The sequence below is a fragment of the Carassius gibelio genome, chromosome A19 (assembly GCF_023724105.1).
Source record: "Carassius gibelio isolate Cgi1373 ecotype wild population from Czech Republic chromosome A19, carGib1.2-hapl.c, whole genome shotgun sequence".
Classification (NCBI taxonomy): domain Eukaryota; kingdom Metazoa; phylum Chordata; class Actinopteri; order Cypriniformes; family Cyprinidae; genus Carassius; species Carassius gibelio.
Genome location: NC_068389.1, coordinates 22175036 through 22189111, shown reverse-complemented (window position 1 = coordinate 22189111; position 14076 = coordinate 22175036). Strand labels below are relative to the sequence as shown.

General features: G+C 35.2%; 3 protein-coding genes across 6 annotated transcripts in view; all 3 read right to left on the bottom strand.

The window, feature by feature from the left end:
• LOC127935322 (CUGBP Elav-like family member 3) overlaps nt 1-1300 on the bottom strand; it is a 54504-nt gene extending 53204 nt beyond the window's left edge. For all 4 annotated transcript variants that reach the window (XM_052533097.1, XM_052533096.1, XM_052533095.1 and 1 more), the window contains exon 1: nt 968-1300. In XM_052533097.1, coding sequence (XP_052389057.1) covers nt 968-1160 — 193 coding nt within the window. In that variant the 5' untranslated portion in view covers nt 1161-1300. The remainder of the gene's footprint in view (nt 1-967) is intronic.
• A 677-nt stretch (nt 1301-1977) lies between these two features.
• Nucleotides 1978-7937, bottom strand: LOC127935327 (circadian-associated transcriptional repressor). Its single transcript, XM_052533109.1, has 6 exons — nt 7694-7937; nt 5598-5938; nt 4853-4928; nt 4347-4425; nt 4082-4241; nt 1978-3838 (listed from the first exon to the last, which is right to left on the bottom strand). The coding sequence occupies exons 2-6, from the start codon at nt 5934-5936 to the stop codon at nt 3449-3451; spliced, it is 1044 nt and encodes a 347-aa protein (XP_052389069.1). The 5' UTR covers nt 5937-5938; nt 7694-7937; the 3' UTR covers nt 1978-3448.
• A 3132-nt stretch (nt 7938-11069) lies between these two features.
• Nucleotides 11070-13001, bottom strand: LOC127935609 (28S ribosomal protein S21, mitochondrial). The gene is made up of 2 exons (XM_052533679.1): nt 12839-13001; nt 11070-11473 (listed from the first exon to the last, which is right to left on the bottom strand). Exons 1-2 carry the CDS (start codon nt 12919-12921, stop codon nt 11293-11295), a joined length of 264 nt encoding a protein of 87 aa, XP_052389639.1. The 5' UTR covers nt 12922-13001; the 3' UTR covers nt 11070-11292.
• Nucleotides 13002-14076: the final 1075 nt, after the last annotated feature.

The window sequence follows — 14076 nt, the reverse complement described above, 5'->3', positions numbered from 1 at the left end:
GCCATGAAAACCCAAATAAATCCACACGCTTGCTTTGAGCCCAGATGGAGCTGGGTGGTTCGGTTGGTTGCTCGCTCCTGGTTTTTCCATTTGACACACCTGTTCTGGCTGCTTGCTAACTGGAACTGGGCTCCCGGTATATTTTTTTTTACAAAATAAAATAATGTAAAAAAAAAAAAATATCGATTTTTGAAAATGTAATAATTGATTCATACTCGTCCATAACATACTCGCGATTAATCAATAATCGATTTTTTTCACCACCCCTACCTATAACACCCAAAAAGTATCTGACACAAACACCCCTTCAGTCCCAAAATGCTGCAGACACCAGACACGAACACTTCTGATTGGAAATGTGCCTGTGACACCCCAAAATGTACGTAAATTTTGCTCCAAAAAGGTACTGACAACAAATACCCATATTTACCACAAAATATACAGCACACTGTATATGCCTCTATCCCTCCTAAAGTTGTTACTGGATTCAAACACCCATATTTAGCTGGGGGAAAAAATGCTTCTCACCCTAAATGCCACATTCTGCCCAAAAATGCTGCTGACCTCAAACACCCCTTTGCTGCCCCAATTCGTTGCTAACTCAAATCGTGCCTAAGATACAGCTGACCCATAAGAACTCCCCAATTTGGCCCTAAATGGCTCTACTTCGCCAAAAGAACTGCTGTCTAGGAAGACATCTTACTAGATTTTGAAACACGACCTATGTCTTCTTGACCTGATAGAATCAGATTAGCAGTTTGCTAATTAGCAACAAAAAGTTGTTTATTGGGCCGAAAGGGGAAAAAACAACAACAACTAGCCAGTCACAGTAACGTTTGTGGTACTTCTTCACGCAAATATGACACATGTCCGCTTAGAAGCCTCAAGGAACGCAAATATGAGTTTGTAAACAGGTGTTGTATCACTGCTGAACTCAGATTAGCCGGCTAACGTGCTAAATACTCACATTTGCGCAGCCACCTCATCCAGTATCGCACGACCAAGCTGTGATATTTCTTGTTCTCGATGCAATAGACGGATAGGCCCTGGATGGATTCCATGGTGTTGGATACAGTCTGAAAGCGACGGTCCAAAGTGGACTCCAAGCGCGGCGATGAACCATTGTTGTGGCCGCTAACGCCTGCACTTCCAGCCGCCATCTTTCAGGTCCTCGGGTCGCGGTGCTGCCGCTCACAGGTTCCTCTGTGGACACTGCAACATCATGGGACTCTGATCATGAATCCCAACATTACCATAACAATTAGACATGTACAGTTGAAGGTCGTATACTTATTTTTTACTTTCTCTGGTCTGAAATTACAGTGACAAGGAGAACGTGTTATACAACACAACATATGCGGTAGAAACTGGTGAAATCACGATGAAACGTGTATAAATATAAGTATTTCATATTGCTGTAATATGAACCATGCAAACATCCAGCAGGGGTCAGACATGGACAGAGAGAACAACTTTCAACCCCTACTTCTTACGAATTCATGTTAATCACCGTATATTTACAGATGTCACGATAACTTTCATTAATTTAATTAGTTAAAACAAGAAACATACGTATTTCACCTGATTAATATATGTAGAATATATAATAAAGATTGGGAAAAAGATTTTGGAAAAAAATCCAAGTCCAGGCACTCAATAGGATATAAAAGTTAAAAAGCCATATCCAGAGGATACAAGGGATTCCAGCAGCGCTCCAGTTCTCTTTTGTCTCATATAATAAAGATTGTTTTGAACAATTTAAATAAACATGCAAGCATATTAAAATAGAAGTTATTTAAATTGACCGTTTTTAATGTAATTGGTGAGCAATGTAGACTTGAGCATATCTTTCAAAAACATTTTACACATTTTTCCGACCAACACTTATGAATGGTGTAGTCTATATTTAAAATATACATAATATATGGAAATAATTGATATCTAAAAGAGAAAAAGAGAAATGAGGACAAATTCAAATAAGAAACTTGGAAACATTTAATGATATCAAAAAGTAGAGTTTTTTGAAAAGCATTTTGCAACCTTGACAAAAACTTTGATACAAGAACAGAAATTAGTTACAAGAGAAAAAGGTTTTGAATAATGAATAGAAAATAGCAGTGGTGCAACAACTTCTGACTTTTCTGAAACAAATAATAATAATAATAATAATAATAATAATAAATCTTCCTCAAAGAAGTGAAGCTGTTAAGTGCCATTAAATATTAGCCTCACAATACATCTTCATGTTCATGTTTCCCAAGCAGTACTGTCTCCATTATAATTCCAACAATGTATTTTTCACACGATACTTGTACAGCTGCACAAAGACGTGACTACATGCATCTCAGTCAACATAACCAAAAAGTTCTTCTCATACCAAATACTGCATCTATAATGTCAGAATCTATTCTACAAATAACTAAATAAAATACAAGTCTCATCTTCCTCGGTGTGACCTTTACAGTGTGTGACATGCCACATATTCATCATTAACCTGAACATGTTCGTTTTAGAGAATGATTAATATGTCACAATGTTCAGATTTACAAATTCTAAATAGAAAAAAAAGGTGTGTTAAAGGAAACAATTGTGCAGTTTCCTATAACAAAAATCTTGATATCTAAGGCAAAATTAACTATTATAACATGGAAGCAGAACAACATAAATGCACATTGTTTTTGGCAAGACCATTTTCAATAAATGAATGCTTACTCTCCAGATTATAGAATAACACTTCACGATGCATCCCATCTGTTGTTCCTGGGATTATTCTTTCGGTCTCTTAATAAATATAAGACACTAAACTATGATAAATGGACCACAGCCCAGACACTTTAAGGCTGCTTTAGTGAATTCAGTCTCTTCAAGTAATAATGCAATAAATAAAACTGCCTCTAAAATATCCTCCCATATGATGCAATTCTATTTCATCCGATGCTCAAAGTGGTTTTCAATTCAAGTCAAAGAGCATTAAAGTAGATTGCAATTGCAGTCATGCTTCTGGACGTTTTATCAAAGCATTTTTCTCCTGCTATCTGGCTTCCTGGTTTCTGTTCATAAAGCTGCAGGTATTGTCGGAAGTCTGTGTTATCATGGAAAGTGGAGCAATAGAGTGTTTGATAGCCGTGCATGTTTTGCGGCTTAACAATACGGCTCTAGCATTTCTTTCTTCAAACTATAACCATATAAACACAAATCTTATGTCACATAGTACATATGATAACTTCTGTGCTGTACATATATGTGGCAGAATGCAAAATTAACAAAACTAAATGAACAAAACTTTGTGGAAAAACAATGAATTCTCAGTATCAACAGGCTGGAGAAATGGTGAAGTCAATCATTCTTTTAAGCATGAGAAACTTCAAAAATTTTATGCGTTTAATATCTCTGTGCAACTATTAACCTGTTTTTTTGGCCCTTCTTCTTTCACAGATTCACCCACATCTTACTCATTCATCATCATGTCCACTGGTGAGGCGGATGTAGGAGTAGTGGAGGACACCGAACAGTCCTGCATGCCCAAGCGGCTGCCGTCTGTGGCTGACAATGGTATTACAAGCGGAGGAGGTCTTCCTGTTGCAGTCATAGGGGTTTCATTTAAGGAGTTTGTCATTTGCCTGACTAGAAGTTTGCTGTTTTCAATGAGTCTGGTTTCAGATGTCACATTATTTTGATTTGTACAGAATGTACTGTCTTCAAGTTCACTAGACGGGGTTTCGGAGCTGCTGAGCCATGAGCTGCTATCGCTGGGGCTCAGTCCTCGATCGTCCTCTTGAATGCGTTTGCTGCTTGAAGAACCTTGAGAGTCTGAATCTGACCAACTTAATCTGCGTTTCTGAAAAAAAGAAAAGAAAAAGGATGATGCAATTTAGAACAAAAGTAATTTATGTTAATGAAAGACAAACAATAAATCATTCAAAATTGTTGTAGATTGTAAGAGACACTCCTTTGCACCCAAAGAAAGAATAAATTAAAACATAATAATGTTCTATAATGGCTAATGAATGTGAAGTCTTGCACATTCACTGAAAATCTCTTCCTTCCACATTGCAGAACGAGGTGGACATCAGCCGCTTACCTTCACAGGAATATGTAACTGGTCCTGATTCCAGCGTGAAGGCAGGTTAGCCATGAGACTGTGGAGTGAAGGGGTGTCTTCGTGATGCTGAGGCCTCACCCGAGGGAACCAAACCTTTAACATCATCTCCAGCTGTAGAAGAGTGCCCATATACTTCTCCCTATGGAGGAATCAAAATATGATTTATTAAATGGCATCATATGTATTGGACACAAAACTGAGAAATGTATCAATGGTGAAAGATTAATAGAATAAAATGAAATACCCAAGGTTTGGTTTTTGTAGAACACCCACAATCCTTCGCAGTCTGTCCATGGCAACACTCTGTTGAAATGTGCTCAAACCTGCAGAAAATAAACAGAAAATAATAAAATAAATGAAAACACAATTATATGTAATGGGTAAAAACTACTAACTACTAAGTTTGGGTTCAAAAATTTATAAATATTATATATTTTTTTTTTATTTTTTTTTTTTTTTTTTACATTTTTAACATATGTTTTATGCTCCCCAAAACTGCATTTATTATTTTATTTTATTGAATGAAAACAGCTGTACTGCTTAAAATTTACATGGAAACAGTGATATTCTTCAGCATTCGGTGATGAAAAGAAAGTTACAAAAAATAGCCTCTTTAAAATAGAAATCTTTTGTGACATAATAAATATCTTTAATGACACTTCTGAACAATCCAGTACATTCTTGCTGAAAAATCTTACAGATCCTACTTTTGAATGGTAGTGTATATGACATTTTTTTTTTGTGCATTACCTTTATCATATCGACCCGTTTTCAGTCCCTTCAACAGCTCCAACAGGGGTCTGATGTACCCATGCAGCTCTGCACACTGTAACATAAATTAATTAATCTATATATCATCATAGAAACGTTACATCAGAGGCACGACAGATTTATAATCTGCAGAACTCAGAGGCTTGAGCCACTTTAAAAGAAACATAAGGAATCCCACTTTCCCCTAATTGGCTTAAATAAAACCTAGATAAAAACAAAACCTAATGAAAACTCACTCTAACTTTTTTAGGAACTCCGAACATTTACCAGAAACAATCTGCAGAGATGACTCATTCTGAATTTCCAATGCTTCGTGACATTAAAAAGTTAATTAAAGATGACTTTAAAATAAACACGCAGGTCAACACGTCAACATGACCACCCACAGGTGTACACCAATGATACCCCTCTATTTGATCAGAAACAAGTCATAGCTGGCATTTATTTTTAACAAGGTTCTTTGTCAGATCATTTGTTCATCACATTTCATCAAGCGTCTACCACAACGGGTTGCAAAGTATACATTTAAAGATGGGCCACTTAAAACCTATATTTGACATAACAGCAGCTTATAAGCCAATGTCTGAAAGAATGTGCTCAGTAATGAAGTCCATTGCACAATTCACATATGTAAGTGTGCTTAAAGGTATAGCACCAAAAAACTAAAATTTACAGAGAATAAGTCATGAATAACTACTTGACTAAAATTATAACTCTCACTCACTTTGCGTGCAAACCTCAAGTCCCCCTCTGTGGGAATCCTTTCGACTGATGTTGACGTCTTAATGGTGTAGGGTGGAGACGCTGAGGAACATCCAGTTTGAACATTATCAGCTCTACCACTCCTCCGGTTCATAAAGGTGAGAGGAGATTTTGTATTATGAGAGCTCCCGTTGGCCAAAGAGCATGGCTTTGGACCAGGCACAACTCCTGCAGACTCAATCTCAGAGGAAAAGACCTCCGATTCATGCTGCATCTGGACACTCTCACTGTAGAGGAGACTGGGGGTCAAAGAGAGGGAATCTTGAACTTGCCATTTGGAAGGACTCCCTGGTGACAGCATCACTGAAATGTGAGAAAACAGATAAATGTGAGGTGGCAGATCGTTTAAAGCTGAGGAGCGATGGGCTGAAATGAACTGAACTGATCGTAGCGAGTGATTTCTCTCAAGGGAATGTGGCAATGGAAAAGTATGAAGATACATTAAATAAGTCTGAGATAAATGTAAACAATAAAGTGCAACAAGCCAGTTGACAGAACGGTCACTGGGATCGTCTTGCAAATTCTTGTTAAAATTGCGAGAGTGAGTCACTCTTGCAGTTTTAACAGCTACAATGGTTACAAATTTTCATCACTGTTTGCTATTATTTTTCAGCAAAACAGTGCGTTTGAATTATAGTTTTTTCCTATAAATAAAACACCTGGTTAATTATTATGTTTTTATTTTTTGTGGAAAACATTTAATTTTTAAGGTAAAGAAAATTAAAACATTAAATTAATTTATAAACATCCATTGAAAAGAAGTCTCTTTGTTCACAAAGGGCGCATTACCTTGATCAAAAATACAGTAAATCTGTAATACTGTGAAATATTGCAGTTTGCAAATAGCCGTTTTCTATTTAAGTTTTTTTTTTTTTTTTATGTAATTTATTTCTGTGAAGTTAATGCTTAAATTTCAGCATCATTACTCCAGTCTTCAGCATCACATGATCCTTCAGAAATAATCTGAAATTGAAATATGTACACATACACAGACAAAATTTCTGCCTATATAATATTAGCAGGACACATACAAAGCTTACTTTGTACTGGCTAGACTGGACTTGCAGAAAATCCCTTATTATTGAGAAATGTATAGAAACTTCCCTTTTCTTTCAGTCAAGCACAAAAAAAAAACTATTGGGAAGGCAAAGCATGGATTAAAAAAAAAATGGATAAAGGAAACACAGGATGCATTCCAAAACTGAAAGAGAGATCGCAGAGATATCATAAAAAAATAAAAGAAATAAATCAACAGACTCTGTTCCTTTCACTAGGTGAAAGGCCACAAAACCACATAAGGTCTGTGTCTCAAGAAATAGTCTTGTAGGAGTTTAAGAAAAAGCACATGAATGTAATATAATATGAGTGTGCCTATAATGCTGTTTGGATTGACAGCTAGATTTGAGACACAGCCATGGGACAGTTTTTCCAAATTTACGGAGAAGAAAACCCTCTCAAGGACATGTGCCTCATAAAAATAAACAGGTAGGAGGTGCCATTAAGACTAATTACCAGATGGACTAACGCTATTTGGTAGAAGAAGAAAAAATCGTTTGGATAAAATCGTCTGATAAATGAATAAATGTAAATATTAAACATTAAAAGAGCACTATTATTTTAGGTCTTGGCCCATGTGGGCAGTGCTGCAAAATCATTCATAAATTTAATCATGTCAGCTGTTAAACCAATACACAGTTTTGAATATTCTTTATATAAAAATGAAAAGTAAAAAAAAAAAAAAAAAAAAAACCACACACACTGACCACATGTGGACAAAAAACGACAACAACAAAAAACAAAGCAACAATGATTAACACCACACATTCACTAGTATCAAATTGTAATAACTTAATTCTCTACTTTGTAAATCAATTTAAAACGCAATTTTGACATCAAGGGATGCTATTTACTAGAAGATTAACAAACAAAAACAAAGGGATTATTCAGCTCCAGGACGTAAACACACATCAATCGCAATGACGAACACGTGAAGCTATTCTGGAGTATAACAGATTTTTTATTTTTGTATCATTTTATAACATAAAACATAACCCTTACCTTGATGGTGGTTCGTTTCTGGGTCGGTACCACAACAACCTGGTGTCCAGCGCCACCGACACAACCTTACGTGCTGTTAGGACACCTAAAAGTAGTTTCTTCACTTTACTGGTTAATTAAGATTGTGTGCCGACGTTTTGTTCGCACGCACTATTGTCCCGAATGAATCCTGAGTGGATGTCTGGACTTCTCTCCTCTTCCCTTCTCTACTAACGTCACTATACAGCAAGGGACAACATGTGAGTTTCTACACGTGCTGGATAAAAGCCATCGCAGACTGCGCTCCCATTGGCTGACAGATGAGAATCCAGTAGCTGATTGGACGGCAAGTAGATCCAATCTCTGAGAATCTGATCCGTGATTGGTCGGTTTCATCTATTTGTAAACCCCCATCTTCGCACGTGGCACTCGTGTGCAGACACAGATACTACGCACGGGAACACAACACATTTTACAGAATCAGATGGTACTTACTGTTCCACATTAGGTAGAGTTTGTACCCGACAATTTGATTGGAACATAATAAATTAATTTTCAGTGCTATATTTTAGATGAGAATCAAATTCTTTTAGAAGTAACAACATGAACAGTATGTCATAATATATCAATGTATTATAAACTCGCGTATCAACAATGTATTAAAGATAAGTGTATCTTTAAGATAAATTATATTTAGAATATGATATTGATATTTACCCTAACTGTTCCAGATGTGTCACACGGTTATTGTAGTTAACTAAAATTAAGTTTAAACTACAGCCATTAAAATAACAATAATAATATGACTTTAAAAATGAATTGACAAAAAAAAATTACAATGGAAAATATAAAATAAAAACTAATTCAGAATTGACAAATAATAAACTATTATAAAAAAAAGAGCATCTCAATGATAGCAAAACAATGTCACATAAATAAATAAAAACGCATTTTGCAAGATGAATCAGATTGTGTCCCATAAATTACATTCAGAAATCCATTCTAAAATATCCGGCCTCCCGTAAAATCATTGCATAATCCACTCAGTTAATAGCAGAACAGTATCTGTCAAAAAAGGTCAGCTCAGGACAGCCAATTGGCTCAGTTTCACTCAAAACAAATGAGCTTATGAGGCTGCTCCCTGTGGTCAGCAAAATGACCAGGCAATATTGTCTATAATTATACATTTGCTTGGCTTGTTTCATGGTTGTTATGATCAAAAGGACACTGTCAAGAGTAAATATGTGCCTTTCAGGGTAGATTAATTAATAATGAGCCAACAACGATGTTCAAGTAGCCTATAAGTGCAGTCAGTACTGAAGACATATTGTGTGAAATAAAGTAATTTGATGATGTTTCATAGTTGATGAATACTGCACCTAATATTAAATCTAAATGACAGTTAGATTGTTGATTTCTATGTCACTAAATGGTAAAAATACTGTAAAGAAACAAAATTTTCAGTTTCATTTGGGGTGAAATGCCTCTTGAATCACATCCACGCACAAATGCTTTGAAAGTTTATATTCAAAAACACACTTGGTCAATCTTTAAACGGTGTCAGTTGTTGAAGGTCACCGACTCTAACTTCCTCCAGCACTGTTGTAGGTCAACAGTTAATGTACACAACAGAATATAGGTCACGCGTAAACCATGCTCCACTTTCTCAAGATCAACTCGCCTCCATTCACACCATGAGCATCACCATATATTAGTGCTAAAACCAAGGACAATGGGATATCTATCTGACAATCCCAGCCTCTGACTGATATGATACATTAAGGCCCTATTGCCATTTACACAGCAGGAGAGAGAAACTCATCTGTAGCAGATCAGTTCACTGAAGTGTTATTTTGTTGTGTTTTTTCTTCATCGTTTTGTTTTATGCCTATAGAGTTTTTATTCCTTAGAAATAAAATTGACATTTTTTGTTGTGATATGTTGTGAAACCTGTGGTATAATGTCACATGACTTTACAGCTTTGAATCTTTTTCTATACACAGGTCAACATCCACAATTTCACCAGTAAAACAAACACAACTTTGGGTACAGTGATTATGTTTAAAAATAGGAAATAATTCAAACATTGACTTCAAATAAAAGACTCTGTATTGAATAAATCACTATTGTGAATGGCATTGTTTATAGCCCCAAAGCAACTGAAGAGGCAGAAGTGGCAGGTCTTAAATTTTTACCATTTAGACTAAAATGAAAACATGACTTCATGGAACGCAAACCACTTCAGCTGCTTGTGTTGAGGCCTCATCCACAGCTATACACTGAATTGAATGACCTTCTGGAGAGAGACCCATCCCCCCATTACACATATCACACAGACCTTCAGCTCACAGAAAGATCACTAACTACAAACCTCCTTCCAGTAAACATATACTGTGCAATTCAGCTTATTGTGACTGGAGAATTATAATGACGTAAGATATTTTACATTATAGATGGCAGGCAATTTACCTATTAATTTGATCTTAAAGAACTCACACAAAATCTTTGGCTCAGGCCATTGAAACAGATTCAGAAAAATGTAGAATTACATCACTTGCTCGTCAATGGATCCTCTGCAGTGAATGGGTGCCGTCAGAATGAGAGACCAAACAGTTGATAAAAACATCATGATACTCCACAAGTAATCCATACCAATCCAGTCTATTAATTAAGATCTTGTGAAGTGAAAAGCTGCATTTTTGTAAGAAACAAATCCATCAAGGTAGTTTTAACATTAAACCTTCACTTCTGGCCACAGTCCAGAATCCACATAATGTTTCCTACAGTTGAAATGTCCATCTTCTGTTGTCCTCTCACATCTAAATCTACCATATTTGTATAGAACTCTTTTCAGTCGTAAATGGTGCTTGATCTGTGCATATTGCTCTCCTAATTCAAATGAGACACGGAGAAATGGAGAAAGCAATATTATAAAGTACTCACATTTTAGTGTTTTATCAAATTCAGTATTATTGGTGTGGTGCCACTAGACAATTGTCAAAAAGTTAAAAATTAAATTTTTTTTTTTACTTTACAATATTTTTTTGCTAAATTTAACAATAAGCTTTATTTTTTTTATGGAGCCCATTTTTCATTGGTGCAAAGTAAAAGGTGCAACGGATAAAGTACTCCAGTTCTGAATTTTCAAAATGTTAGAATGAAGAAATTATCAGATTAAAGTGTCACTACGCTTAATCTGTCCACACTTCTTGCCTGTTTGGAAGTTTTAAAATGTTTACCTTTTATTTGAATTAATTTACTACTTAAAACTTTGCTCAATGTGTACATTTTAATTGCTATCAGTTTTTCAAATGTTCAGAAAATATACTTTCTACAGCCAATAAAACACAAATTATAGTTTTTTTGACAAATGCACCTATGGTAAATAATGGAAAAGTTCTTATGATTTGACAGCTTTTTTATTATTACCAACATACAGCAGTTTATAGACAGCATGTTAAGTCAACAATATCACAATATTCAAAATGGAAATAAGGTTATGACAGAACACAGTCCTGCAATTATTTTTTTTGATGGTGAACATGTAAAATGTTCCAGTGAATCTTTATTTTGAGGCAGATCACGGTGTCTGACTCGACAAGAACAGTCAGTTTGTCATCTTAACATCCAAGCCATGGATCTTGTCTTTGTGTCCTTGATACGAAAGATATTTTTCTGGCCATCTCACTGTTGTAGATTCTCTTACAGTTCTCATAGCTCTTTCTCTCTCGCTCACGACAAGGTTTCTCATAGTATCTTCTTCGCTTTACAGATTCAATTATTCCATCAGAAGACAGCACTCTGCAGAGAATAAGAGAGACAGAGAGAGGGAGCATGTTACAACTACAATATCTGTAAATATGAAATATCATACTGTATTATTTGGTTAAACTGTGAATACAAGGCAGCCTTGCAAACCAAATTCAAGGTAAGACTTTTGATTATATGGTCAAGGCCAGATTGCAAGACTACAACTCTACTGCACCCTCTAAAAAAACATCTGCAATAACACCTCACACGTATTTTTTTTTTTTTACATTGATGGTATTACTTTATTTATAGGGCTGTGCCTTTATATCACTGTCATGCATTATTTGAGCATTATTGATATTTCTTTCAGATGTTAATATTACTTATTTGCACTATTATTTAACATTGGTTATCATCGGATCTCATGTTATGCTGCAAACATTTTGACAATACAAACGCAGGTTTTTTCATGCTAAAAGAACCACACTCAAATTATTATTAAAGACTTTCTTTAGGATGATTTTTAAGCCTTATAAGAGGTTATTACAGTTAACTACAACAACAACAATAAAAAAGGAAATAAAACCAATTTGAAATGTAAATGTTGCTTTGTATACATTATTGTGAAGTATATATATATATATATATATATATATATATATATATATAGTGCCAACCACTAATATTGGCACCCTTGGTAAATATGAGCAAAAGTGTCTGTAAAAATAAATCTGCATCATATGTCCTTTTGATCTTTCATTAAAAAAAAAAAATTCAAACCTATCATTGAAGTAAAACAATTGAAATTTGGGGGGAAATCTTTTTTTTTTTCTCCAATGAATGTTGGCCACAATTATTGACAACCCTAGAAATTCTTAAGAGTAAAATATTAGTGGTTGGCACTGTACAGCTAATTTAATTAAAGTAAAAAAAATAAATAAAAAAAAAATAATAAAATAATAATAATAATAATAATAATAAATATATATATATATATATATATATATATATATATATATATATATATATATATATATATATATATATATATATACTATTTGTATTAAAAGTATTAATAAAAACTGTAAACGTATACAAAGAAAACACTAAAACAACACTACAAGCAACATTGGTGAAGAAATACTTATACTTTACGGTGAACTAGAAATGTTATTAACTAACGATTAACACTTCTACCTTAAGACTAGTCTGTTAAGCATTATATAATACAAATCTTCTTTATTAAAGTCCTTATGTGTTAGGGGTACGACTTTCCGTGTCATATTATTATGACCTGTTTTTATACTGTCTATGATTATGACACGGTCACATCAATTAGCGCTTACCTAAAGGATTTATGACACATATAATATATTTCTACACAGATATCAAAGTCACCAGACATCTCATAAGTACCTGCTCAGCGCGCCATATGCCGCGTCGACATTGCCGTTCTGGACCATGACAGTCCGAGCTACGAACCGAAGATGGCTCGCCATGTTTCGTCCGTGTTGCCGTCAATGGTGCACGTGTGGAAATGCGATCTGTTGCGCAGCCAGTTCCTGGAATGTTAGCGCGCGAACTCTAGGTGGCGCCAAATAGATTTGAAAAAAAAAAAAAACGTTTGCTCTTCTTGGACGAGATGACAGGAATGAATTTAGGTACATTAGATTAATATACGTTCAATTATGATATTTTTTTACGTTTTTCGGTATCATCACATTTTCTGTAAATTCTCACCCGGCAAATTACTACTAGGGTGAAAAGATCAGACGAATAAACCTATGAAATTACTTCCTGAAATATTCTGAGGGAAGCATTATTTGTTGATTATAGAAAAAAATGAAGATACACATGGAGTGTTTCTTAATAGAATGCTTTTTTCCATTTTAGAATTTAGACGTATTAAGACAACCCATGCTGAATTTTAATTAAGCCCATTAGGCTCATTGAACTTCTGTTATGTTTTGTGAAATTAAATCTTCAGTTTGGTACAGCATATGCATTTAGGACATCAGTGGTTGTTATCACAGATGAGCAGACGTATAGTCTCCAAATAATTGACTTTTTATGTAGAAATATCCCCCTCTCCTTTCACTGTCTGTCTCTTTTATATGTGAATTCCTCATCGTCTCCTGGATAATGGGGTCAGTAGAAGGTGAGTGTGGGATCAGGATTGTTTTCGCATTCAAATTCAAGTAGCATCATTGACCCTAAAGAAAAACTTGCTGATGTGCTTTTTTTTAAAATATAGGGGAAGCATTGAAAGTGAGGGCAAGAAAACAGCTTGAACTTTTGCCCGTCTCCATTCTGGCTGAAAATACAATTTCATTCTTTCTCTCTCACTCGTCTTCTTTTTCCCCTTTCCCTCTGTTCCATTTCCAGGGTATCATTTCTTATCCAGACTTGTTGAAATGTTTTTGGTAAAAGGGGTTGGGTCAATGGTAAAAGGGAGGAGAAAGGGATGGGTGGGGAGCAACTCAGGAATCGGCTGGTAAGTGACTCTATTTGGAGACAAGTATGTGGTTTCAGTTTCCCCTACTTGGCTTGGCTCCCATTTTGCCACTCAAATACTCCATTTGCTTCTCATCTCCTCGCTGCTTCTTTCACGCCATTTCTATGAGGAATGTGAAGACGTGTACTAAAGGAACAAA

Bases quoted from the DNA above. Each gene is read 5' to 3' on its own strand.
- LOC127935327 (XM_052533109.1), bottom strand. From the start codon at position 5,936: ATGCTGTCACCAGGGAGTCCTTCCAAATGGCAAGTTCAAGATTCCCTC. The intron at 4,929-5,597 runs GTGAGTGAGAGT...TTTATGTTACAG, and splicing joins ACTTGAGGTTTGCACGCAAA to TGTGCAGAGCTGCATGGGTA. The intron at 4,242-4,346 runs GTATTTCATTTT...ATTCCTCCATAG, and splicing joins CTACAAAAACCAAACCTTGG to GGAGAAGTATATGGGCACTC.
- LOC127935609 (XM_052533679.1), bottom strand. From the start codon at position 12,921: ATGGCGAGCCATCTTCGGTTCGTAGCTCGGACTGTCATGGTCCAGAAC. The intron at 11,474-12,838 runs GTACTTATGAGA...TATTCTCTGCAG, and splicing joins GCATATGGCGCGCTGAGCAG to AGTGCTGTCTTCTGATGGAA.